General features: G+C 40.2%; 1 protein-coding gene across 1 annotated transcript in view; it reads right to left on the minus strand.

Moving 5' to 3' along the window:
- The window catches only part of LOC133616136 (leucine-rich repeat-containing G-protein coupled receptor 4-like), a 91182-nt gene that overhangs the window by 39063 nt on the left and 26710 nt on the right, over positions 1 to 25409 (minus strand). The window contains exons 2-4 of the mRNA XM_061975254.2: positions 11516 to 11587; positions 4459 to 4530; positions 2966 to 3037 (exon numbers count right to left, since the gene is read on the minus strand). Coding sequence (XP_061831238.1) covers positions 2966 to 3037; positions 4459 to 4530; positions 11516 to 11587 — 216 coding nt within the window. The remainder of the gene's footprint in view (positions 1 to 2965; positions 3038 to 4458; positions 4531 to 11515; positions 11588 to 25409) is intronic.

Genomic DNA, 25409 nt, shown 5'->3' on the forward strand with positions numbered 1-25409 from the left:
GGCATTATTGGCTTTATTTTTACAAAAAATCTTATGGTACATTCAAAATATGTTTCTTATTGCAATCGAAGAACAATTTTGATCTTAAATAAAATAGTGAACATACCAGACAACTTGTCTTTTAGTAGGAAGTAAGCAAAAAGGCTCCTAATTTGTCTGCTGATGTATGCTGTAACATATTGTGTAATTTCTCATTCTATTATTTTGTCAAAATTATGAGGGACAAGCAGTAAAAATTGATTATTAATCCACTTGTTCATTTACGGGTAATATCTGGCTATTTTCCATTTCAACATCAGCACAAAGTGGTTTACAGCAGTGGTCCTCAACTTTTTTGTAACTGCAGACCGGTCAACGCTTGAAAATCTGTCCCACGGACCGTTTTTTTTTTTTTTTTTTTGTCATAAAAAAATACAATCATGTGTGCTTACGGACTGTATCCCTGCAGACTGTATTGATCTATATTGATATATAATGTAGGAACCAGAAATATTAATAACAGAAAGAAACAACCCTTTTTGTCATGTCTGTATTATCATGTTTTGTTTTAAGTCATGTTTTGTTTAGTTTCTGTCTTTTCACTCCCTTGTCTGGTCACCATAGCAACCATTAGTTTTCACCTGTCACGTCACGCACCTGTTTCACGTTTTGACTCACACACACCTGTCACCAATCATGTCACTGTTATTTAAGCATACCTTGTTCATCACTCGTCCTGCCTGCATTGTCGTCATGTCACTCTGGTTTATGTCTCGTTTTGACAAAGTAAGTTTCCATGTCCATGTCCTAGTTTTTGTTAATTAGTAGCTTCATATGTTTTAGGCACACTTGCCTTTTTTTTTTTTTGGTTGTATCTTTGTGTTTTGTGGTAGTGACTGTTTAATGTCAATAAATCCAAGCCTACCTTCACGCTGTCGTCCAGACCCAGTCTAAAGTGGGGGTAGGGAATAGACATTTTGGACAATTTAGTGGGGAGGAGTCTACCCCCCTACACCCACCCCTAAAGAAGATGCCAGACCGCAGGGAGCGCGTCTGGTATCCGCTCCTTGAGGGGGGGGCTAGGGCTGGGAACTGCACTGGTGGGGTGACTCAGCTTAACCATGTCAAGCCACAGCCTCCCTCACGGCCGCCACCACCAGTCTTTTACCATGCCAAGCCGCAACCCCCAGCTAGACCACCTCCACCTGCACCAGTAGCTCCACGACGTCAAGCTCCGGTACCAGCTCCACGACGCCAAGCTCCGGTACCAGCTCCACGACGCCAAGCTCCGGTACCAGCTCAACAAGTCCAAGACCAAGACCCTCCACGCCAAGACCAAGACCCGCCATGCCAAGACCAAGACCAAGACCCGCCATGCCAAGACCAAGACCAAGACCAAGACCCGCCATGCCAAGACCAAGACCAAGACCCGCCATGCCAAGACCAAGACCAAGACCCGCCATGCCAAGACCTAGACCAAGACCAAGACCCGCCATGCCAAGACCAAGACCCGCCATGCCAAGACCCGCCATGCCAAGACCAAGACTTAGACCCGCCATGCCAAGACCCGCCATGCCAAGACCCGCCATGCCAAGACCAAGACCCGCCATGCCAAGACCAAGACCCGCCATGCCAAGACCAAGACCAAGACCCGCCATGCCAAGACCAAGACCCGCCATGCCAAGACCAAGACCAAGACCCGCCATGCCAAGACCAAGACCAAGACCCGCCATGCCAAGACAAAGACCAAGACCCGCCATGCCAAGACAAAGACCAAGACCCGCCATGCCAAGACAAAGACCAAGACCCACGCCTAGACCAAGACCAAGACCCACGCCGAGCTTCGCCGCCGGACGCGCCACGCCGAGCTTCGCCGCCTGACTTGCCACGCCGAGCTGCCACGCCTGCCAAGTTGACGATGCGCCTGTCTTCTCGTCGGCCACGGATATGGCCGCTACCTGGTCGTCCGCCACGCCAAGTGCGCCCACCTCCCAGTCGGCCACGAATGTGGCCAATCCCTGGGCGCCCGCCTCGCCTGCTGCAGCGGCGTTCCACTCGCCGCCGCCACTTGACTTTGCCTCGGTGGATTCGGGGCCACTTGGGCTGGCGACCCACCGCCATGTCCCCCTCCCGCCCTCCCATGACTATTGATCTTTGTTTTTTTTTCTTGGACATCTGGTATCTGTCCTTAAGGGAGGGGCTCTGTCATGTCTGTATTATCATGTTTTGTTTTAAGTCATGTTTTGTTTAGTTTCTGTCTTTTCACTCCCTTGTCTGGTCACCATAGCAACCATTAGTTTTCACCTGTCACGTCACGCACCTGTTTCACGTTTTGACTCACACACACCTGTCACCAATCATGTCACTGTTATTTAAGCATACCTTGTTCATCACTCGTCCTGCCTGCATTGTCGTCATGTCACTCCGGTTTATGTCTCGTTTTGACAAAGTAAGTTTCCATGTCCATGTCCTAGTTTTTGTTAATTAGTAGCTTCATATGTTTTAGGCACACTTGCCTTTTTTTTTTTTGGTTGTATCTTTGTGTTTTGTGGTAGTGACTGTTTAATGTCAATAAATCCAAGCCTACCTTCACGCTGTCGTCCGGAGCCGTCTATTTTGCGTTGGAAGAACAACCCCGCAGCTAGCCGCGACCCCCATTTGACACTTTTGTGCAAATGAGTGTGAATGAGTATAAATGGAGGAGGGAGGTTTTTTGTTTTGATGCATTAATTGTAAGTGTATCTTGTGTTTTTTATGTTAGTTTAATAAAAATATTTTTTTATTTTTATTTTTTATTTTCTTGGGCGGCCCGGGACCAATCGAGGGCCGCGGCCCGGTGGTTGGGCACCACTGGTTTACAGTATCAATTGCCTCAGTGAGATCAATAAAAAGCACTGCACAATCACATTTGTTGTTTGATTTAAAAAAAAAAAAAAAAAAAGCCATCCACGTGCATGCAAATAAAAATTTTGATTTAATAACTCACAGAGACTGGAGAAAATGAAGGTTCTTCAGTGCAGCGCTAGGTACCGTCTTAAGTTGATTATTCTGGAGCATCCTGAGGATAAAAAGCATTCATGTTTTCAATTCAACTCAAAATAAAAAAACGGTATCTGCTTATACAACTACATATATTTCTAAGAATACTGTCTTTGTTGTTGTTAATTTGTAAACAGTATAATACAACTATGCATCTATTGGTTAATCAAATAAGATTCCTTTAAATAAAATGTGTTTTTTGCGCAGGGTTACAAGTGTCAATGTGCTTCAAAAAGGACTGAACGTTTCATGTCATTTGCCATAGTATTTTAGTATGACAAAATATAGTGTTTTAATTGCAATGTACATCAGTGTTTCCCATACATTCTTTTATTTGTGGTGCAGCACCACAAATAAATATGAACCGTTGCTGAAACATTTGGGGTCTGTTCCCCCCAACCCCTCCTAGATTTAGCTAACATATAGCAAAAGTTCATGGCAGAATAAAGGTGTTGATCAGCATGGTGACCAAGAGTACATGAACTTATATTCAGATTTATTTTGGTGAAGCGAATTCCAAGGTTATCTTAGTTTCATGTTTTGAAATAATGTGCCCTTACTATACCAGCAAATTAACTGAACTGTGACCTTAAAACCATGGTACATACTGAACCGCAATGATGGTGTACCTTTACACCACTAATATACTTTATGAACGGTACCCATGGTACCCACCAAAACATACAGTACTCTAATACAAATGCCATAGCTTTCCAAAGATGCGAAAGAAAATCTTAGCAGTTTTAAACAATAGGAGTGAGTGCATGCTGCTTTATAATGTAGCATCCAGACAACTGCCGCTGCTGCTTTTTAGAAGGTTGTTGGCCATACCCCTTCGCCATCAACAGCACAGATATCCCACAGCTGTTTTCCGCACATGCACCAAACACTTTTTCCTGTTTTGCACCAATTGCACAGCACTGTCAAATCCAGTGAAGATAAACGTGCCTTTCACTGACTGGCCTCCGGAATTTAAAAAAAACAAAAAAAAAAAAAACATGAATAATATTACTGACCCACAACTGGGCCACTGTTAACATAACTCAAGTGTACAAATCACCTTTGGTTTTCCTGCAACAATCTCACTTGTAAATCAACAAGACTTGGACCTGTATCCAGCATTGTGTGCCTTCCAAAACGTAAAAGCATATCATCTATACACAGCCAAATGTGAAGTATGCAGAACACATTTTTACACAAGGTGTGTTGGCAATACACTATGTAAAAGTGAGAATTCCAAGTGAGACTGAATTAATGTTTTGGTGATATACTAACAGCGCCACAATGTTACACAACAACTTAGTGAAATATTTACTTTTCCAACACCCCCGTGGGTGGAAAACTTCACACTGTCACAGTGTGTGTGTGTGTGTGTGTGTGTGTGTGTGTGTCTACATGAGAGTGTTGACAGTGGTGGTGGCAAGGAGGGTGTACGCTTACAGGACTTTGAGCTGATTCAGTCCAGACAGGGCTTCAGGGTGGATGAGGGACAAGTCATTCCCTGCAAGTCTCCTAGGTGAAGAAGAAAAAGGGAAGTTTGAAAGAATTGTGAGACTCTTTTGTGGTAAACAGACAAACAACTGTATACTTCTGAGAAAAAAGCTAAGAAAACTTTAAAAAAAAAGTTTATTCAGCACTTTATGAGGTTAAAATAATTCAAGCTGAAAATGGGACATGAGTGTCAAAGACATATCTGTCAAGGCTGTTGGCACATTGTCCGTCACCCATAAGAGATTAGAACTACTTTCCACATATTGCCTGTCTAAATTGCTTTCTCTGCCTCCCCCCCATCAGTATGTGTTGTTTGTTTTAGAGACTGACCCATATATATACACGTCTTAGGTAAAAGCCCAGTATGTGAATAGACCCATTCATATGCGTGTTCTCTAACATTTGTAACTTATCCTCAGTTAACCCATAAAGGTTTGTGGGGACACCTCCCTTTCCTGTTGTAAATAGAAATTGTTCAGAAAAGTATGTGTGAATAAGCATGAAAAAAGGCTGACAAGGACAGAGTCCAAGTATACTATCAGGCCTGAGAGATTAGCGACAGATTTATCACCCAGCAATATGAGTCTGACCAGACTAAAAAACCCTGCAACAAGAGCTGCTGGGTGTGAGCCCAAGAACTAAGGCTGACTCTGTTAGAGGACCACATGCCTTTCACGTCCCAGAGGAAAGGAACAGTAAAAGTAAGATTTCCTTCCAGACATGATTGACTTTAATGCAAATTGCATTCATATTAGTTTATCTTTCCTACTTTCTTGGTATATCTCTACTTCCCAGTCAGAAGAAAAGTGTATTCTTCCAGTGAACTGGTCTTTTCTTAAACTGAAATAAACAGTGATTGAGATAACAGTAACTCATAATAACAAAGGAAACAATATGAGGGCAAAAGAGGAAACATTTTGTATTTAGTGTGTCTATGAAGGTTTGCAGGACGGCTAATTAAGAAAATATGAAAAGCATGAATTCAGGCAGTAAGCCTACTGGCTGTAATGGCGCAGCTGAGTGAGCCTCAACTAGTTTTTGACCAGGAGAACAGTGTGATGTAAGTGAAGGCCAACAAACAAGCAATACCTCCGCTTGCACAACTCTTCTTGGCAGTATTAATCTAATATGACAGTGGCATAGAAAGAATTTCAGAACAGTCAAGAGAGAAATGTACCCATCAAAAAAAACAAAAACGTTTTGGAATTATAAAATATTTCACCCCACCATAATCTACAGTGCATTCGAAAGGTATTTACAGCACTTCACTTGTTCCACATTTTTTTACGCTACAGCCTTATTACAAAATGTTTTTTTAATGCAAACGTATAAAAAACCAAAATCACATTAGTATTCACAGACCTTGTTCAATACTTTGTTGATGCACATTTGGCAGCAATTACAGCCTTAAGTCTCTTTGAATACAATGCCACAATCTTGGCACACCTATCTTTGGGCAGTTTCACCTATTCCTCTATGCGGCACCTTTAAAGCTCCATTAGATTGGATGGGAAGCGTTGGTTTTCCTCCAGGATGTCTCTGTACATTGCTGCATTTAGTCTAATCAGGGAGGTGACCAAGAACCTGATGGTGACTCTGTCAGAGGTACAGAATTTCTCTCTGGAGAGAGAAGAATCTTCCAGAAGGACAACCATCTCTGCAGCAAACCATCAATCAGCCCTGCATGGTAGAATGGCCAGACGAAAGCCATTTCTTAGTAAAGAGTTTGCCAAAATGTACGGTACCTGAAAGACTCAGACCATGAGAAACTAGATTCTCTGGTCTAATGAGACAAAGCTTGAACTCTTTGGTGTGAATGCCAGGCATCATGTTTGGAGGAAACCAGGCACCAATACCATCCCTACAGTGAAGGATGGTGTTTTTCAGCGGCAGGAACTGGGAGACTAGTCAGGATAGTTGAAAAAAATGAATGCAGCAATGTACAAAGACATCCTGGATAAAAATGAACACTTCTCGTCCAACCTGATGGCGTTTGAGAGGTGCTTTTCGTTCACAATCATTATGAAAGACATGACGATGGATGATGTATGTAATATAGTAACGGGCACATTCACAATAACATTTAATATTTACGTATTTTGATCATTTTAAACATACGCAGCGCATTCATTTAAAAAATGCATCTCGTGTTTTGGGGGGTTTTTCATCACTGATTTCTGCTCACTGCAGACTTTATGAGAGGCAACTAACATAATAAAACATCATTTACTGTACAAAGTCTGCTGTCATTAGGATGCCGACTGCTAGGATGTTCATATTAGGGCTGGGCGATATGGCCTTTAATTAATATCTCAATATTTTTGGGCCATGTCACGATACACAATATATATGCCGATATTTTGCCTTAGCTTTGAATTAACACTTCATGCATATAATCACAGCAGTATGATGATTCTATGTGTCTACATTAAAACATTCTTGTTTATACTGCATTAATATATGCTAATTTTAAACTTCCATGCAGAGAGGGAAATCACCACTAAGTCAATTTACCAAAACTGTATTTATTAAAAAGTTATTAAGCAGTGGCACAAACTTTCATGTCATTTCCAAAACAGAAAGTGCAAGATTGTCAGAGACATTTTAAAACAAGCTATTAGTGCACTTTTGTGCATGATGTCACTAAGATGATATATCAAAAAAACACTAAATTAAAGTGCACTTTTTGTACAGAACACCACTACAATAGTTAAAAACAAATAAAGTGCACTTTTGTGCATGATGTCACACAAGATATTTCAAAAACTGTCAAATAAAAATGGGCTGCATAATAGGAAATCAAATAGTATATAGCGGGTGACTTTTCAAATGATGCTACAAATTAGCAGTGCTGCTACTTTTTGTAGCAAAGCTATTGCCGCATAATTGTTCAACATATTCCCGCTTGAAGCCAAACAACCGCCAGACGATGCACCCCGTGCTGTTTTTCTTGGGAATTAATTATTCCTCCATTTGTTACCAGATTCGCACCTTCTTTCTCTCGTATTACCACTCGCAACGCACCCTTAGCATCACAGCTAACGTTACCCATGTAGCTACCTCTCTGCTCGGGGAGGGCATATGACGTTGCACGCTTGACGTATGTAAGAAGGTGCGCTTGTTTATGTCTCTGTGAGAAGGAGAGACAAGAAAGAGGGAGAAACGCCTGTAGTGTAATGCCCACAGCTAAAAGCAACTGTGTGAGAACATATACTCGGATATCACGATATAGTAATTTTCTATATCGCACAGAGACAAACCCGCGATATATCGAGTATATCGATATATCGAGTATATCGATATATCGAGTATATTGATATATTCCCATTTAGATTTAAAATGTCTCATATTCCATGCAAAAAAAACAGGGAGGAACAAGCGCTTTTCATGTCGTTTTCACCAGTTCCAGGTCCTAAATGGCTGTCAAAGCATCCCAACTTGTCGGATTATATCCTCAGCCAGCTACTGTTCAGATGGGAGGCACGATTTGTGATCTACAATAAACTTACAGGGAGCAGGGAAGCGAGGGAACAGCAGACCACTCACTGATGTAAACATAGGAACACAAGGAAGTGGTTATGTCGCTGCTATAAATGGTTTGTCTGCGTTAGCGCTTATAATAACAATATCACTAATACTTGGTTAATATTCAAGTCACAAAATGTAAATGGAGTATTGTTGGCACTTTTTGAATGGTTATTTATCGGATTTTATGGGCAAAATAGTGGAGCTCCCTTGGGTTCCGCTGTAAGCTGACTTTTATATACGTTTACTTAAGGTTTAGCATGCATTAAATAGGAGGGGGTAACAGTGTTTCTCAAATATTTTCTGTTACGACCCCCCTAGGAAGAAGAAAATACACCCACCCCACTCTTCACTGTGACTATAAATAATATAACTTGTCTATAAAATTAAAGTTAAGTATACCTCTGCATAACATTGTAAGCTTATTAACATTAAAGGAAACAACACACTGGTCTTTCCTCATCTCCAACCGTAGGTTACAGTAAAGCAAAGTGCTACTTACGCTTCATTATATTCTAGTACGGCAAAATAGCATGTTCCCAGGGGTCACACGCACTGGACTTGGAGGAATGGCATACAATGTAACTATCAAATATCTTGCAAATTACTTGCTGTGGCAATACCCAATGAGAAAGGTTGAAAGAAAACCACCTTTATAAAGTTGCAGGTTACTTTCTAATGTAAAAAAAAAAAGCACACTGAAAAAGATCAGGCATACTCATCATATCTGTTCAGTTTGAACATTTGGCAAGACAGAATAGAACACAGCAAAGCGTGACTAGGCACGAATGAATATTCTTTCCTGGTGTCAATTCCGGTCTGGCATGGTGCACCTTCTTTTCCCTCCCTGATCTTATTTTCTGTCAATTCTGTGAGCACTCAAGATCGCCGCTCTGGTTCACTGACATTGCAGCAGCTCTCATGAAAAGAGGCCCTCCACAAATGTTCATAGAGAAAAGCCTTGAGATTTGTCCAATACAAAGGTTGAATAAACAGGCGGAAAAATGAAGTCATGTCAATCAAGACATCATTTTCTCAAGACAATTAAGAACAGTTTAGGGACAGGCGATCACCATGTTTTATTTGGCATGTAAATGATAATATAATTGTTTCAATATGGGTTGCAAAGGCTTCTAATTAAACTGCTGCTGTATGCGGTAACATTTCGTAATTTCTAGTTGAATTATTTTATCAAAACTATTATTAATCTAATTGCTAATTTACTGTTCATAACTGGTTACTTTTTGCTGTAATGTGGATTGTGCTACACTTGTGTTAAAGTGTATTAAGCATTTTTTCTTGAGTGGTATTGGCTTCTTCATAAGTTTTGGGTGATACTTCAAATTTGGGTATGAAGCCATCCAATACAAAGTAGGTACATGGCCAGGACTGGCACTACGGATGTTCATACTTAAAAGGACATTTTTGATAACAACTTAAAGCAGACAAAAACAAAGGATGGTGATGTAACAGTATCAATTTATATTACAATTATTTAGCTATTCCCTTTTAATAAATAGGTCAATACTGCAACTGCAAAAAAAACTACTAGCTCTTATTTCCTGAGTTAGTAAACAAAACTATTTTGTTATTAACAAAAATATAGATTTAATCACAATAGTATCGACCATATACTGATACTGTACTTGGTATAGTTACTGTCGATATTTGTACCAATCCACCCACCCAGTTTACATTTAGGAGCTCGAGCTTAGCAGTTAGCTATGCTTTTTAGTATCCTCCTACAGTGTGTCACATAGCATGTTTAGCTATTCCTTGTACTTTAGTCTCCCAGTGATAACGATACATGTAAGAAAAGCTGTCGAACACTGATTGGTTGAACACAGTTTGGAGCATTTCTAAAACTTATTTTTCAAACTCACAAGCGCCATTATAGAACACTAGACGACTTGTTTATTTCCTATTTCTTGTGTATTTATATTTAACTAAATACTTAACAACGGAGAGAAAGAAAAACGAAAGGAACTTTCGATTTGCAGGAATTTTTGTTGGCATCTGTGTGCTAAAGAATGCTGATAAGTGGAACTATCTTGCAGTGTTTACACGCAGCCGCAGTCTTTAAACTCAATGCAGTTTATTGTTGTTTATAATTTTTTTACAAACTTCATTTCGATAAGCGAAGCTACGAGAAGTGGATGGATTCTTTTAAAACGTATTTACAGAAGAGTATGAAGCCGGACTTGAAGCAGCGACCTCAGCTGCATTCTACTCAGACTTTGTTGGATAAATGTGAAATAAAAGAGGCTGTACACGAGTGGAACGAAGGTAAATATCAAATATTAACTATTTACTTTATTACATGTTGTAAAAGTAGTCATTGACACTCCATTTATGTAATTATTAACCTTAACCCGAGTGAACAGAATGCTAATGCTAACAACCTAATGCTAAAGCTGATTTTTTTCGTGTTGTCAGCGTGAATTAAACGCTGACATTTATTATTCTAGCCCTAGTTGACTGGAAACATTTCAAATGTGCTTCATTATTAAATTAAATCTCCACTCGGTGTGGTTAATGTCTTTAATTTGTCATTAAATAAAAGCATCACACAGATATTACGGACAAATGCCTGACTTTTTATGAACAACTCGATATACTTTATTTTTTTAAGTCAGATTGTTTTGTATATTATTACTTTGTATTTCATTTACTTTTTAGTAAAATAACTCTGACCTAATATTGTCTGTTTATTTACATGGTATCAGTGTAGAAATATAGTAAACCACTCCTCTATACGTCATCAGCCTTTTTTGTATGAACAACCCTGAATTGTGAAATGTGGTGGAAACACAAACCACACACTTCTACTGGAACTAAAGGTTCCAGGAACCAAGAGTTCTTGAAATTTTGGTGGAAAAGGGCCTTATATCATATGACGAAATGTAAACCCTTTTAACAAAGACAATTCAGGTGGTGGGTGGAAAAGAAGAGGACTAGGACTAAACTGCTGAAAGATCCAAGAGCGCTAAAAAAGCATATCCGCTACGGCCAGAATCAGGAATCACTGGAGCTCACTTACTCGCTGGTCATTTAGCATTCTCTAGGCAGCATGATACCTGATCTCAGTTAGACTGATACTATCTCCAACTCCCTACAATACAGGGCCACAGTGAAGGGTATTCTAACATTTGGTAAACACTAACGAGAGTAGATGTTTGCTACACAAAAAACACCAAGTAATCTTCACAGGATGATTAATGGCCTCATCAAGCTTTATTTTTCGAGTACAATTTTTTCGACATCTTGTTTATTTGCTAATATTTTCACCTGGTTGTGTTCATTTAGTGAATTGCACATTTTTAGTGTGCTTATCTTTCCCAGTAAAGGAGGACATGGAATGCCCGTACGTGTTGCAGTACCAACTCAAATAAGCAGGTCCATACCATAAAGCCCAGCCCTCATGTCAACATTGTACTGTGTCAATACATCACTAATGAAAGAAAGGAAGACATGTACTCACAACTCCTCCAGATAGGGAAAGTTCTTGAAAACATTTGCTGGAAGCTCAGTGATGTTGTTCATGCTCAGATCTCTGTGGAGAAGAAACAAAAACAAATTACAAGTAAACCTGTTTTGGGGTTAAAAAAAAAAAAGTTGCTGCTGACATTGTCTTCGGTTTTAGTGTGTCTGTCTCCATCTCCACGGAGCGAGAGGTAGCGACATGGTAACGTTAGCTGTGATGCTAACAGCTAACAGTGTGGTTTGAGTGGTAATACGAGAGAAAGAACGTGCGAATCTGGTAACAAATGGAGGAATAATTAATTCCCAAGAAAACAGCACGGGGTCCATCGTCTGACGGTGGTTTGGCTTCAAGCGGGAATATGTCTTTACATCATGTCAACATCTCCGTTCGGTGCCACACCAACTAAATGCCGAGGCAACTATTTCCACATCAACACTATATTATTTGATATGCAGCTATTTTTTATGTGACACTTATTGAAATATCTTGTGTGTCATCATGCACAAAAGTGCACTTATAGCTTGTTTTAAAATGTCTCTGACAATCTTGCACTTTCTGTTTTGGAAATGACATGAATGTTTGTGCCACTGCTTAAAGGGGAACATTATCACCAGACCTATGTAAGCGTCAATATATACCTTGATGTTGCAGAAAAAAGACCATCTATTTTTTTAACCGATTTCCGAACTCTAAATGGGTGAATTTTGGCGAATTAAACGCCTTTCTATTATTCGCTCTCGGAGCGATGACGTCACAACGTGACGTCACATCGGGAAGCAATCCGCCATTTTCTCAAACACATTACAAACACCGAGTCAAATCAGCTCTGTTATTTTCCGTTTTTACGACTGTTTTCCGTACCTTGGAGACATCATGCCTCGTCGGTGTGTTGTCGGAGGGTGTAACAACACGAACAGGGACGGATTCAAGTTGCACCAGTGGCCCAAAGATGCGAAAGTGGCAAGAAATTGGACGTTTGTTCCGCACACTTTACCGACGAAAGCTATGCTACGACATAGATGGCAAGAATGTGTGGATATCCTGCGACACTCAAAGCAGATGCATTTCCAACTGGACTGGACAGATTAGCTTTCAGGAAAAGAGAGCGGATGAGGGTATGTCTACAGAATATATTAATTGATGAAAACTGGGCTGTCTGCACTCTCAAAGTGCATGTTGTTGCCAAATGTATTTCATATGCTGTAAACCTAGTTCATAGTTGTTAGTTTCCTTTAATGCCAAACAAACACATACCAATCGTTAGTTAGAAGGCGATCGCCAAATTCGTCCTCGCTTTCTCCCGTGTCACTGGCTGTCGTGTCGTTTGTCGGTTTTGCTTGCATACGGTTTAAACCGATATGGCTCAATAGCTTCAGTTTCTTCTTCAATTTCGTTTTCGTTACCTGCCTCCACACTACAACCATCCGTTTCAATACATGCGTAATCTGTTGAATCGCTTAAGCCGCTGAAATCCGAGTCTGAATCCGAGCTAATGTCGCTATAACGTGCTGTTCTATCCGCCATGTGTGTTTGTATTGGCATCACTGTGTGACGTCACAGGAAAATGGACGGGTGTATATAACGATGGTTAAAATCAGGCACTTTGAAGCTTTTTTTTAAGGGATATTGCGTGATGGGTAAAATTTTGAAAAAAACTTCGAAAAATAAAATAAGCCACTGGGAACTGATTTTTAATGGTTTTAACCCTTCTGAAATTGTGATAATGTTCCCCTTTAATAACTGTTTAATAAATACAGTTTTGCTAAATTTACTTAGTTGTGATTTCCCTCTCTGCATGAAAGTTTAAAATGAGCATATATTAATGCAGTATGAACAAGAATGTTTTAATGTAGACACATAGAATCATCATACTGCTGTGATTATATGTATCAAGTGTTCAAGGCTAAGGCAAAATATCGAGATATATATCGTGTATCGCGATATGGCCTAAAAATATTGAGATATTAAAAAAAGGTCATATCGCCTAGCCCTAGTTGACTGGAAACATTTCAAATGTGCTTCATTAAATTAAATCTCCACTCGGTGTGGTTAATGTCTTTAATTTGTCATTAAATAAAAGCATCACACACACACACTCACAGCTCATTAATGTGGAATAAATGACACGCCACTAATAGTTCAAGCCACATACATCTTTCCCTATCAAATGGTGCAAACTGAATGTGTATCCTCATTGAATGACAACGTGTACTCGACCTAGGACCAACTACACTGAGTGACGAAACAAACACGCTCACTATCGCGCTTATTGCAACCACAGACAGCAAAACACTTGTATTCTAACTTTTAAACACTTACTTTAGTTATCTGCTGTACTGAGAAAATGCCTGTGTTGTTGGCTGCCGTAGCAGAACTGCTGTGTCTAAACTGGCGTGTGACGTCACGATTTACCTTTTTACTCTAACTTTAAAACATGAATACAAAATAATCGGCTCTGTTGGCCACTTACTTAATAAAAATACGAGACAAATTGCGTCCCTTGACAGCTCAATACAGAATGAGTACTTTTGTTTCTAAAGACGGGACGATTCAGTTTGTCAAGTTTGACAGTTGCAGTCAAAATCCATCGCACTCGCACTCAATTGCTTATTCATGAGGGACATTATTTCACGTAAGAGGTACATCATTTAATGAATGCAAAAAACATCAATATTCAATAGGGTTTTTGATTGATTTAAACTTGTATTAGTAGATTGCACAGTTCAGTACATATTCCGTACAATTGACCACTAAATGGTAACACCCGAATACGTTTTTCAACTTGTTTAAGACGGGGTCCACGTAACCAATTCATGGTAGGGCTAGTCACCTGGGCTGTTTATACAGTACACCCCACACAACAGCACGGCCGCTAAGGGCTACATGCAGTCACACATTCTGATGGGGGTAGCTAGTCACATGGGGTAACTGGACACCCCGGCGTGACACAGAAGGTCTAGTGACCTCTGACTCCCACGACTGCGGCACACCACGGACATGACACCCTTACTAGTATAAAGAGTAGGCTGATAGGAAGAAAAATAAATAAATACCGGTAGCTATATTTCAAATTAAATAAGATGCTCACTAGCTATTATTCATGAGTTCCTTTAACAAGTGTAACTAATAAAAACAATTATTAAATCCAGATCCCATGAAGTACCCAAAACTTTAAATTACGGTTTGACCGATTTTCTGCCAGGGTGATTATCGGCGCCGATATTAGAAATTTTGACATGGTTTTGAATTCTGTATTTAAATAACACTTTACTATACCTGAAATAATACCCAAAGCGCTTTGCAATATACATCACATTCACACACTGATGGCGGAAGCTGCCATGTAAGGCGCCAACCACGACTCATCAGAAGCAAGGGTGAAGTGTCTTGCCCAAGGACACAACAGCCGTCCCAAGAGAAGTATACATCGTCAATGGCCTTTTTTTCCAGTCTTTATCGGCTTTATTTTATATTACATACAATTGAGCAAAAGACAACAGTACACAATACCTAAACAAAATCAAAATGTATGTACTCATTGAAATAATTTTTGCCCTCACAGTCCTTCTGTGTCCTGATATTTTTTCTTTGAATGTGTAAACATTACCAAAAACTATTTTAAAAAGTATTTTAAGAAACTATCCATCCATCCATCCATTTTCTACCGCTTGTCCCTTTCTGGATCGCGGGGGGTGCTGGAGCCTATCTCAGGTGCATTTGGGCGGAAGGCGGTGTACACCCTGGACAAGTCGCCACCTCAGTCCATTTTAAGAAACTAAAAATATGAATCTAATCATTCTAGTATTGATCATATACTGATATTACTCTTGGCATTGACAACACCAATTTATAGATCGAACCGCCCTCCTATGTGTTGTGGACTGACTGCAAAAATGCGGACACACCAACAGTTGTTTGTATATCATCCTCTCTCTAACTCTTATAACTACCGGTACACTATAAATATATTTCCTGTTAGTAACTGCTTACTTACCTGCAACATAGTTCCATCTACACTTCTAAGATTACTAAGCATTTATTTATTATTTTGTTTTTAGCTAACTTAGCGTCTAGCTTAGCTATTAGCATGCTTGCTCGTGCTTGCTCTCAAACTGTAAAATGTTTAGCCTTGTCCTAATACTTGATAATGTTACCTAAGATATTAAGAAACGTAGTTTCCATCCATCCATTTTCTACCGCTTGTCCCTTTCGGGGTCTTGCTGTAATAAGGGCGATCATTATTAACTTAGGAGAGCAGCGCTATACTATGTATGGAGATAGACAATTAGCTGCTAGCTTATCAGACAGAGGATTAAAATGAATACAATATTAGTGGGAGGGAATCGGCGTTGAAAGTTATTAATCGACAAAGGCGATCACCTACTTTTTCAATATAATAAGCCAATACTGATCAGTGGCTGATCGATGGACACATCGCTCGAAAAAACTAACTGATAGGGTACTTGATCACTAAAATAATCGATAGCTGCAGGCCTATAACTAATTAACTTATCGTATAACCTGTCTTTATCACATGAATGTACGTGTATAAGCAAGTGAGAGGCCATGTTTTTTACTTGATAGGTTATTCTTATTCTATTTATTACAATATAGTCACCAGTAAACTATGGTTGCAGGACCTCCATAAGCAGCAGAATGACCATGAGAGTGGTCTTTAAAGCAGAAGAAAACAATGAGCAGTTTAATATTTAAAAAATAGATATTTTAAACACAAGAACATGGTCCTCAACATGATGTGTATGTATGCACATGCACCAGCATTTCTAAACAAGAAATAGCTATTTTTTTATTCAAACAAAACATTGGCAACACAAAAATAATAAAGCAAACAATACTGTGCCATCTATTTTTTTTTCATTTGTTTTTCACAATGTGTTTTAGGATTCACTTCACTTCAGCCCCAGGGATCTTCACTGTTCAATCCAGCTTCAAGATAAGCATGTAGCAACATGAAAAATATGCACACAAGACTTGATTTGCTTCTACACAAAAGCTAATATCACAACACATGTTAATGGGAAATTGCTGATGAAAGGATTTTTTCCAGAAAAATCTAAGAAAGGAACGGACAAAACAATTTACAAGCATGTCACATTAAAAGAAACAAAGGGCAAAATGAGGCAGAACCTGCTTCAAAGTAAGCCTTCAGACATGACAAACAGTATAAAGACTGAAAAAACATCCTGGATTTATAAATGAAGCAGCACCCTGCACCCGTCTATCCTTTTCAAATTGGTAATCTTGAATTTCATTGCCAGATCTCTCTAGGACCTTGTGTGTGGGCCCCTGAACTCCACCAAGGATCATATTGCCCTCCTCTGCAGTCCCAACTACACTTGCACACACACGATGGCATTACACACTGTGTCCATAACACAATACTCATCATTCCTGTTAGCTTATGTTCCATCTACATGTATCCAGTTATCCATTTACTTATATACTGTGGAGCTGCAACAACAACCTGCAAACTTATGATTTTGTCATACTCTGGAACTCCATCGGTTTTGTGGCTCTGCCAACATTGGTAGTCCACTAGACAGGCTCCGAAATATTAACTGCAAATTTTCTCAATCATATGCAGGGTAGAATGCGAGAGTATGGGAGGCCTGCAAGACTATATCACACTTTGTCTCTCCCTTAGTTTCTGGCTGCTTTACTCATCAAGGTCCATGGTCTGTCCTGCCTTAGACAGATTGAAGAGGACACTTAAAATGCAGCTGTGATGAATGATGACAATTCTAAATGGTTGCATAAGCTCACATTGCTAAATATCAATCCCATGTGCTGTTTGGATTTATTAAAGTTGGGGATGAGTAACACAAGTAACAGACCTGCTTATAAAAAAGGACCAACAGAATACAGTTGGCCATGTCACATGTTTCTGGCATCAAACTACAATTACTTTGAATTCAAGTATCATAGTATTACCTCATTCTAAACAGGCAGTGACAAACTGCAAAACTCCTGACTCACAGTAAGGTGAAAATTCCAAGTTAAAATAATAATTAATGGGTGGTGGTTGTGTTGAATGTAGCTGGCGTATTTCCGTCAAACATTTGCCAACAAAAGCAAGCACTGCAGCTTTACTCAGACAATTATATTTGGGATATTTAACTCAGAAGGTACAAAGAACTAGAAGAGAAACAATTCGTTTTAACAATGATTTGATTCGATATTTGTGGTTCAGGACAGTTTTTTTTAGAACGATACGATATGAAACGATTCAGTGAGTTTAAATCGATTCAGTAACTTTTTAGCAAAACAAATCAAGCAGTGTGACTGTGAAAAATATAGTGGATACTTGACGCTGCAGGTGAAGTTTCCTATATTATTGTTGTTTATCCATCCATCCATCCATCTTCTTCCGCTTATCCGAGGTCGGGTCGCGGGGGCAGCAGCTTAAGCAGGGAAGCCCAGACTTCCCTCTCCCCAGCCACTTCGTCCAGCTCCTCCCGGGGGATCCCGAGGCGTTCCCAGGCCAGCCGGGAGAGATAGTCTTCCCAGCGTGTCCTGGGTCTTCCCCGTGGCCTCCTACCGGTCGGACGTGCCCGAAACACCTTCCTAGGGAGGCGTTCGGGTGGCATCCTGACCAGATGCCCGAACCACCTCATCTGGCTCCTCTCGATGTGGAGGAGCAGCGGCTTTACTTTGAGCTCCCCCCGAATGACAGAGCTTCTCACCCTATCTCTAAGGGAGAGCCCCGCCACTCGGCGGAGGAAACTCATTTCGGCCGCTTGTACCCGTGATCTTGTCCTTTCGGTCATGACCCAAAGCTCATGACCATAGGTGAGGATGGGAACGTAGATCGACCGGTAAATCGAGAGCTTTGCCTTCCGGCTCAGCTCCTTCTTCACCACAACGGATCGATACAGCGTCCGCATTACTGAAGACGCCGCACCGATCCGCCTGTCAATCTCACGATCCACTCTTCCCCCACTCGTGAACAAGACTCCGAGGTACTTGAACTCCTCCACTTGGGGCAAGATCTCCTCCCCAACCCGGAGATGGCACTCCACCCTTTTCTGGGTGAGAACCATGGACTCGGACTTGGAGGTGCTGATTCCCATCCCAGTCGCTTCACACTCGGCTGCGAACCGATCCAGTGAGAGCTGAAGATCTTGGCCGGAGGAAGCCATCAGGACCACATCATCTGCAAATAGCAGTGACCTAATCCTGCAGCCACCAAACCAGATCCCCTCAACGCCCTGACTGCGCCTAGAAATTCTGTCCATAAAGGTTATGAACAGAATCGGTGACAAAGGGCAGCCTTGGCGGAGTCCAACCCTCACTGGAAACGTGTCCGACTTACTGCCGGCAATGCGGACCAAGCTCTGACACTGATTATACAGGGAGCGAACTGCCACAATAAGACAGTCCGTTACCCCATACTCTCTGAGCACTCCCCACAGGACTTCCCGGGGTACACGGTCGAATGCCTTCTCCAAGTCCACAAAGCACATGTAGACTGGTTGGGCAAACTCCCATGCACCCTCAAGGACCCTGCCGAGAGTATAGAGCTGGTCCACAGTTCCACGACCAGGACGGAAACCACACTGTTCCTCCTGAATCCGAGGTTCGACTATCCGGCGTAGCCTCCTCTCCAGTACACCTGAATAGACCTTACCGGGAAGGCTGAGGAGTGTGATCCCACGATAGTTGGAACACACCCTCCGGTTCCCCTTCTTAAAGAGAGGAACCACCACCCCGGTCTGCCAATCCAGAGGTACCGCCCCCGATGTCCACGCGATGTTGCAGAGTATTGTTGTTTATTGTAAGGGAATTGTGTATAAATGAATTATGGATACAAACAAGCAAGTTAACAACAATCAATGGCCAATGCATTCACATTCTTATTTGAATAAAGTGCAACCAACATGAAATAAGAGGAAAAATGTTCCGCTTTCATTTTCAACACTTAAGCAATTTTCAATAAAAGTACAGTAACCAACCTTTTAAGAGTAGATTTACCCGACCCAGCTATATATGTTCTCCACCCTCGCGTTGCTGACGACGGACAGCGTCCCAGGTGTGTGGAAGCATGTATGCTCCCTCTTCCCTGTTGATAGCGTTGGTCCCTCGCTTCCTAATTTCCACAGCCTCCTTAATACATGTCTTCTATTAATTAACTTTTCATCAAATTACTTTTCCTTGTGTTCCAGGAGTCAGTGCATCGCGGTAATTTGCTCCGCTATCACTTCCATTGTGTCGGCTGCATCTTCTGTGGTTAAAAAAAAGCTGTGTTTTGTGGCTTTTGCGATCGTGCTGTAACTGAAAGACTGGAGAAGAGACACAGTCGGAGATACACTCTCAGACGCTTTCTTAACAAGCAGTAACAAATTCAGGGAGTCAAAACACGTTTAAACACTGAACAAACATTCACCAAAACTCTCGCGGGACTCTGTTCACTAGTCTGCTATTCTCACACACAAAACAGCACCACTTCTTAAAGGCACACAGACACACATCACAGATATTACACTATTGTCTTGCGTTTGTTATAACCTTTCTCGACCACTGTAGATTCTCGCCATTTTTTTGGGATGACGCCACAGACCAAAAAATAGACGTAACGTTTAAAATCTTTATTACGAGTGCTAAACTTCATATAAAGTAGGCCGTTCTCAAATCCAATGTTTCCCTTTTCTAGTATCAATAAAATCAAACGATTCCCTCTTAGAACGATCTTGGATCGAAACCTCTCTTGGAAGCCAAATTTGCCGAGCACAGATCGATTTACTTGAAATTTAGTAATATAAATTCTAATGGCCACCAGAGCACCAGTCTAATCGTGTAATATCACCATCTTGTTTACGTACGCAGTACCAATGGGGTATATAGCTATTGGATGATACCCTTGTGGGTACCATCTGATGGCTACCGCCCTTTTTGATAACCTTTCGAGTAGAGCTGAAACGATTCCTCGAGTAACTCGAGTAATTCGATTTCAAAATATATTCGAGGAATTTCCGCTGCGTCAAGGCGTCGTTAAGTTATTTATTTATTTATTTATTTTTTATACGGCATTTTGCCTCGTTTAGTAGTCAAAGCTCATGTTTCGGCCTCTTGTCCACAGCAGACGCATACTTTTGTCTTTAAAAACGCAGACTTTTACAAAGACTGTCCAAAGTGTAGAGATCCAAAACGCTCCGTTTAATGTGTGTGTACACGACACAAACGGAGACTTGTGATAACGTCACGGTTGTGCGCTGTCATTTCCAAACTCAACAACACTGGCTTTAAACACACTATATGATGACTTACTGTATGTTTGAATGTAAACATGCTGCTCTTTTCACTCAACGTTAATAAAAAAAAGACATCAAAATGGGCTTTGCGACACTCCCGCCGGCGCTAATGACAGTCAGCTGTTTTGGATACGATCGCTGTCAAACCTCTCCACCTGATGGGACAACTTTGACAAGCAAGACTTTTTGCTATGTGTTATAAGAAAGATGGAACATTATTTTATGATTTTAGTTAGGGGTGTAACGGTACGTGTATTTGTATTGAACCGTTTCAGTACGGGGGTTCCGGTTCGGTTCGGAGGTGTACCAAACCGGAACCCCAGCACAGTACTCTTCTTATTGTGCATTGTGAGGCTCTGTAGTTTTAACGGTGAAGGGTTTATTTATGGATCTAAACCTCACTGAAAGAGGTTGTGACTGTCAAGTGTAGTTTTGGACACACGGACATATTAAGTAGCGTAACGCACGTTGTGTAAACAATGCACACTGAGGCACAACACACGGCATGCTAGCAGCTAACGGGCTACGATACACTGACCATACGTCCTCTTTTCACCGGACATGTCCTCTTTTGCGGAGCTGTCAGGGCGGAGTTTCTTAAATACCTCAAATGTCCGGCATTTTGAGTTAGGGTTGCGTGTATTTTCAATGTACGTTCAGGGTTAAGAAGGGGTTAAAAACAAAACAAATTGTGCGCGCAGCAGCATTCGTGAGGGAGGGGCAGAGACAGAGAGAGCGAGAGAGTTATGACAAACGCGCATGCGTCGCCAGGCTCTGCTTTTTATCCATAAATGTATTAGATAACATTTTTTATTATCTATAGCAGGTGTGTCAAAAGTGTGCCCCGGAGGCCATTTGCGGCCCACAGCTAATGTTTTAAAGGCCCACGGCAATACTATTAAAATAAACAAAAACAAAACAAAAGTAAAATAAAAAAAGCTTAAAGGTTAAATGCAATTTAGAAAAAGTTGCAATGTTGACTAATAAAACAAAGCTGTTTTTTTTTTTCTTTCAAACTGTCATTGCTCAAAACATAATATTGAAACAAAATCAATGTTATTATGAATTATTGACCTATCCATGGTTCTGATTACTTCACTTCAAATATTCCACTAAGAAAAATAATTTTGGTGGAAGATTTTGCAAATTTGGTAATTAAATAACCCAAAAATGTATATTTTGTTGTTTTCTTACTGTACCGAAAATGAACCGAACCGTGACCTCTAAACCTCAGAACCGAAATTTTTGTGTACCGTTACACCCCTAATTTTAGTCCTTGTTTAACGCCAAATCTTGAAGTTTACTTAGGTGTCTTGCTTCCATGAGCCGGGCGCGACCCTGCTCGCGTGTAAAAAGCGACCAAGCAACTAAAAAAACAATGTAGTGTCCTCCTTGTAGTGTGTACTGATGTTAAAGACAATGTACACTACATTACACATGTACTATATCACTATATCCATGATTAAATGCTTTATAATTCCATGAGAGTTTTGCAGCGGCACACATACTTCCGTGTGCTTTATATAGGCACTTAAACATGCAAAATGGTTTCCTTGGCTCGTTAGTGCGTGCTGATTTTATAAATAATGTACACTTCACTGCACATGTAATACATCACCATGTTGTTGAACATGTTGTAATTCTATAAGTGTTGGGTTTCAGCAGCAAAGGCGTGCAATCGCTCTTTAATAATGTTCCCAGGATTCTGTGTACGTACAGGCAGGTTTTAAAGATAATGTACATGTCATTGTACATATATAGTATATCAAAATAAACACAATAAGAGGTGTAATGCTGCACCAAGTCAGCTATTGCTGCTTTTTTCAGGCTTCTGACTGCACAAAATGTGCATGATAGCAGGCGTATGTGTTTGTGTGTAGACATAGACAGTTTTGAAACTACACTTGTGTGGATGGAGATCGTTTTAACCTCAAATATGTGTTTTTGAAACTCTCCGTGTTCGTGTGGACATGGCCTTAAAGGCACTACCTAATCCACTTTTTATGATTGATATACCGGTAATGAAAACTGTTCTTATTGTTTTATTTTTGATACTAATAATATAGTTTTATTTGAACTTTCTCAGGGAATAATAATTTTGAACTAATTGTATGTATATATATATATATATATTTGTAAACAATGGCATAACATACATATACACACAGGGTCCATTGCCAGGGTTAATGTGGTCAACATATATAAAATAAAAACTAAATAAGATAAGGCTCAGAATTAGGGCAGGGCGATATGGCCTTTTTTAAATATCTCAATATTTTAAGCCCATATCGCGATACACAATATATATCTCGATATTTCGCCTTAGCCTTGAATGAACACTTGATACATATAATCACAGCAGTATGATGATTCTATGTGTCTACATTAAAACATTCTTGTTCATACTGCATTAATATATGCTCATTTTAAACTTTCATGCAGAGAGGGAAATCACAACTAAGTCAATTTAGCAAAACTGTATTTATTAAACAGTTATAAAGCAGTGGCACAAACATTCATGTAATTTCCAAAACAGAAAGTGCAAGATTGTCAGAGACATTTTAAAACAAGCTATAAGTGCACTTTTGTGCATGATGACACACAAGATATTTCAATAAGTGTCACATAAAAATGAGCTGCATATCAAATAGTATATGTCCTACAGTGTTGATGTGGAAATAGTTGCTTCGGCATTTAGTTGGTGTGGCACCGAACGGAGATGTTGACATGTAAAGACATAGTACCGCTTGAAGCCAAAGCACCGTCAGACGATGGACCCTGTGCTGTTTTTCTTGGGAATTAATTATTCCTCCATTTGTTACCAGATTTGCACCTTCTTTCTCTCGTATTACCACTCAAACCACACCATTAGCTGTTAGCATCACAGCTAACGTTACCATGTCGCTACCTGTCTGGTCCGCGGGAGCGTGTGACATTGCACGCGTGACACTTTGTGACGTATGTAAGAAGGTGCGCTTGTTTTAAGTCTCTGTGAGAATGAGAGACAGGAAAGAGTGAGAAATGCATGCAGTGTAATGCCCCGCAGCTAAAAGCAACTGCGTGAGAACGTATACTCGAATATCACGATATAGTAGGGCTGGGCGATATATCGATAAACTCGATATATCGCGGGTTTGTCTCTGTGCGATATAGAAAATGACTATATCGTGATATTCCAGTATATGTTCTCACACAGTTGCTTTTAGCTGCGGGGCATTACACTGCATGCGTTTCTCACTCTTTAAACTTCATTTATGCGGTCACACCACACAGCACATCGGGCTGTGAGCGCACCTGTTTTTATTAGCACACACAAATTGGAACAATCAACGACGGACGCATTTCAGCTGTACGTGTCAGCCTTCAATAATGAAAACAGGCGTTTAGGAAATAAAAGACAATTAGGCCAAACGCAATAATAGAGGGCACATCTTAACATGTATAATTAAACCTTAATTAAGCAAAAATATTGCTCCGGCCTGGCTGCAACAAATAATAATATCAATCCATTTAATAAAGTCAAAATACAAATAAGGCAACAAGAGCAGTATCCCACACTTCTCTTTTGTAAAGTAAATTTGTACAGCCGATATAAGCATCTACATCAACAACATGATTTGCCTAAGAAGCTGGACAGGACAAAAAATAAATAAATAAAAAATATGATTTTTTTCGATTAATCAATAGGAATATTCGATAGGTTGATTGGCAACACTAAAGTGGCCCTAGTGTGTGAATGTGAGTGTGAATGTTGTCTGTCTATCTGTGCTGGCCCTGTGATGAGGTGGCGACTTGTCCAGGGTGTACACCGCCTTCCGCCCGATTGTAGCTGAGATAGGCTCCAGCACCCCCCGCCACTCCACCCCGAAAGGGATAAGTGGTAGAAAATGGTTGAACTCAACAATGTTGATACTGCCACTTAAACAGACTAAACTACGAAGTTAAAACCAGCAAGAACAATCCATACACCCACAACACATCTCATCTGCTTGTGTTGTTGTTAACGACATCCTCGATGTTACATTAATCTACAAACAGTGGTCACAACTTGAGGCTCGCTCTTTGTTTTGGGTTTTTGGTTTTTTTTTTTTACAGCCTCAAGTTGCCTCTCAAGTTGAGAACCAACCGCACACTTTCCCCCTTCACAATAATAGCGCGGTGCGCCACATCCTGTCTGACTGCGCTAACAAAATAAAGGTTTCAAAAAAGTACCTTACACACACAAAATGTACTTAAACCACTTATTGATACATTTACACAATTATTATGCTTTGACCAAAAATAATGGTCAGAATTGTCCACGGATGTATTGCACCAATAAATGTGAAAATATTTGCATTTAATCAACAAACATTTTATTTATTAAATTGTATTTGTTTTTAAATGTATTGTAATTGCTCTTGCTATTATTATACTTGTTGTGGTTTATCGTTACTAATCTATATCAAGGTTTTTTTTTAACTATATTTAAAGTTGAGTTTTAATAGTACACTAGATGCTCATGTTTTCAGATTAATTAATAATTGTGTAAATAATCATGATTACAATAACAATCAAACATATTCTTGATAATTATTTTAACCATAATCGACAAGCTTTACGATAAAGTAGTGAATTTAAAA

This window comes from Nerophis lumbriciformis, linkage group LG15 (genome assembly GCF_033978685.3).
Source record: "Nerophis lumbriciformis linkage group LG15, RoL_Nlum_v2.1, whole genome shotgun sequence".
Lineage (NCBI taxonomy): Eukaryota > Metazoa > Chordata > Actinopteri > Syngnathiformes > Syngnathidae > Nerophis > Nerophis lumbriciformis.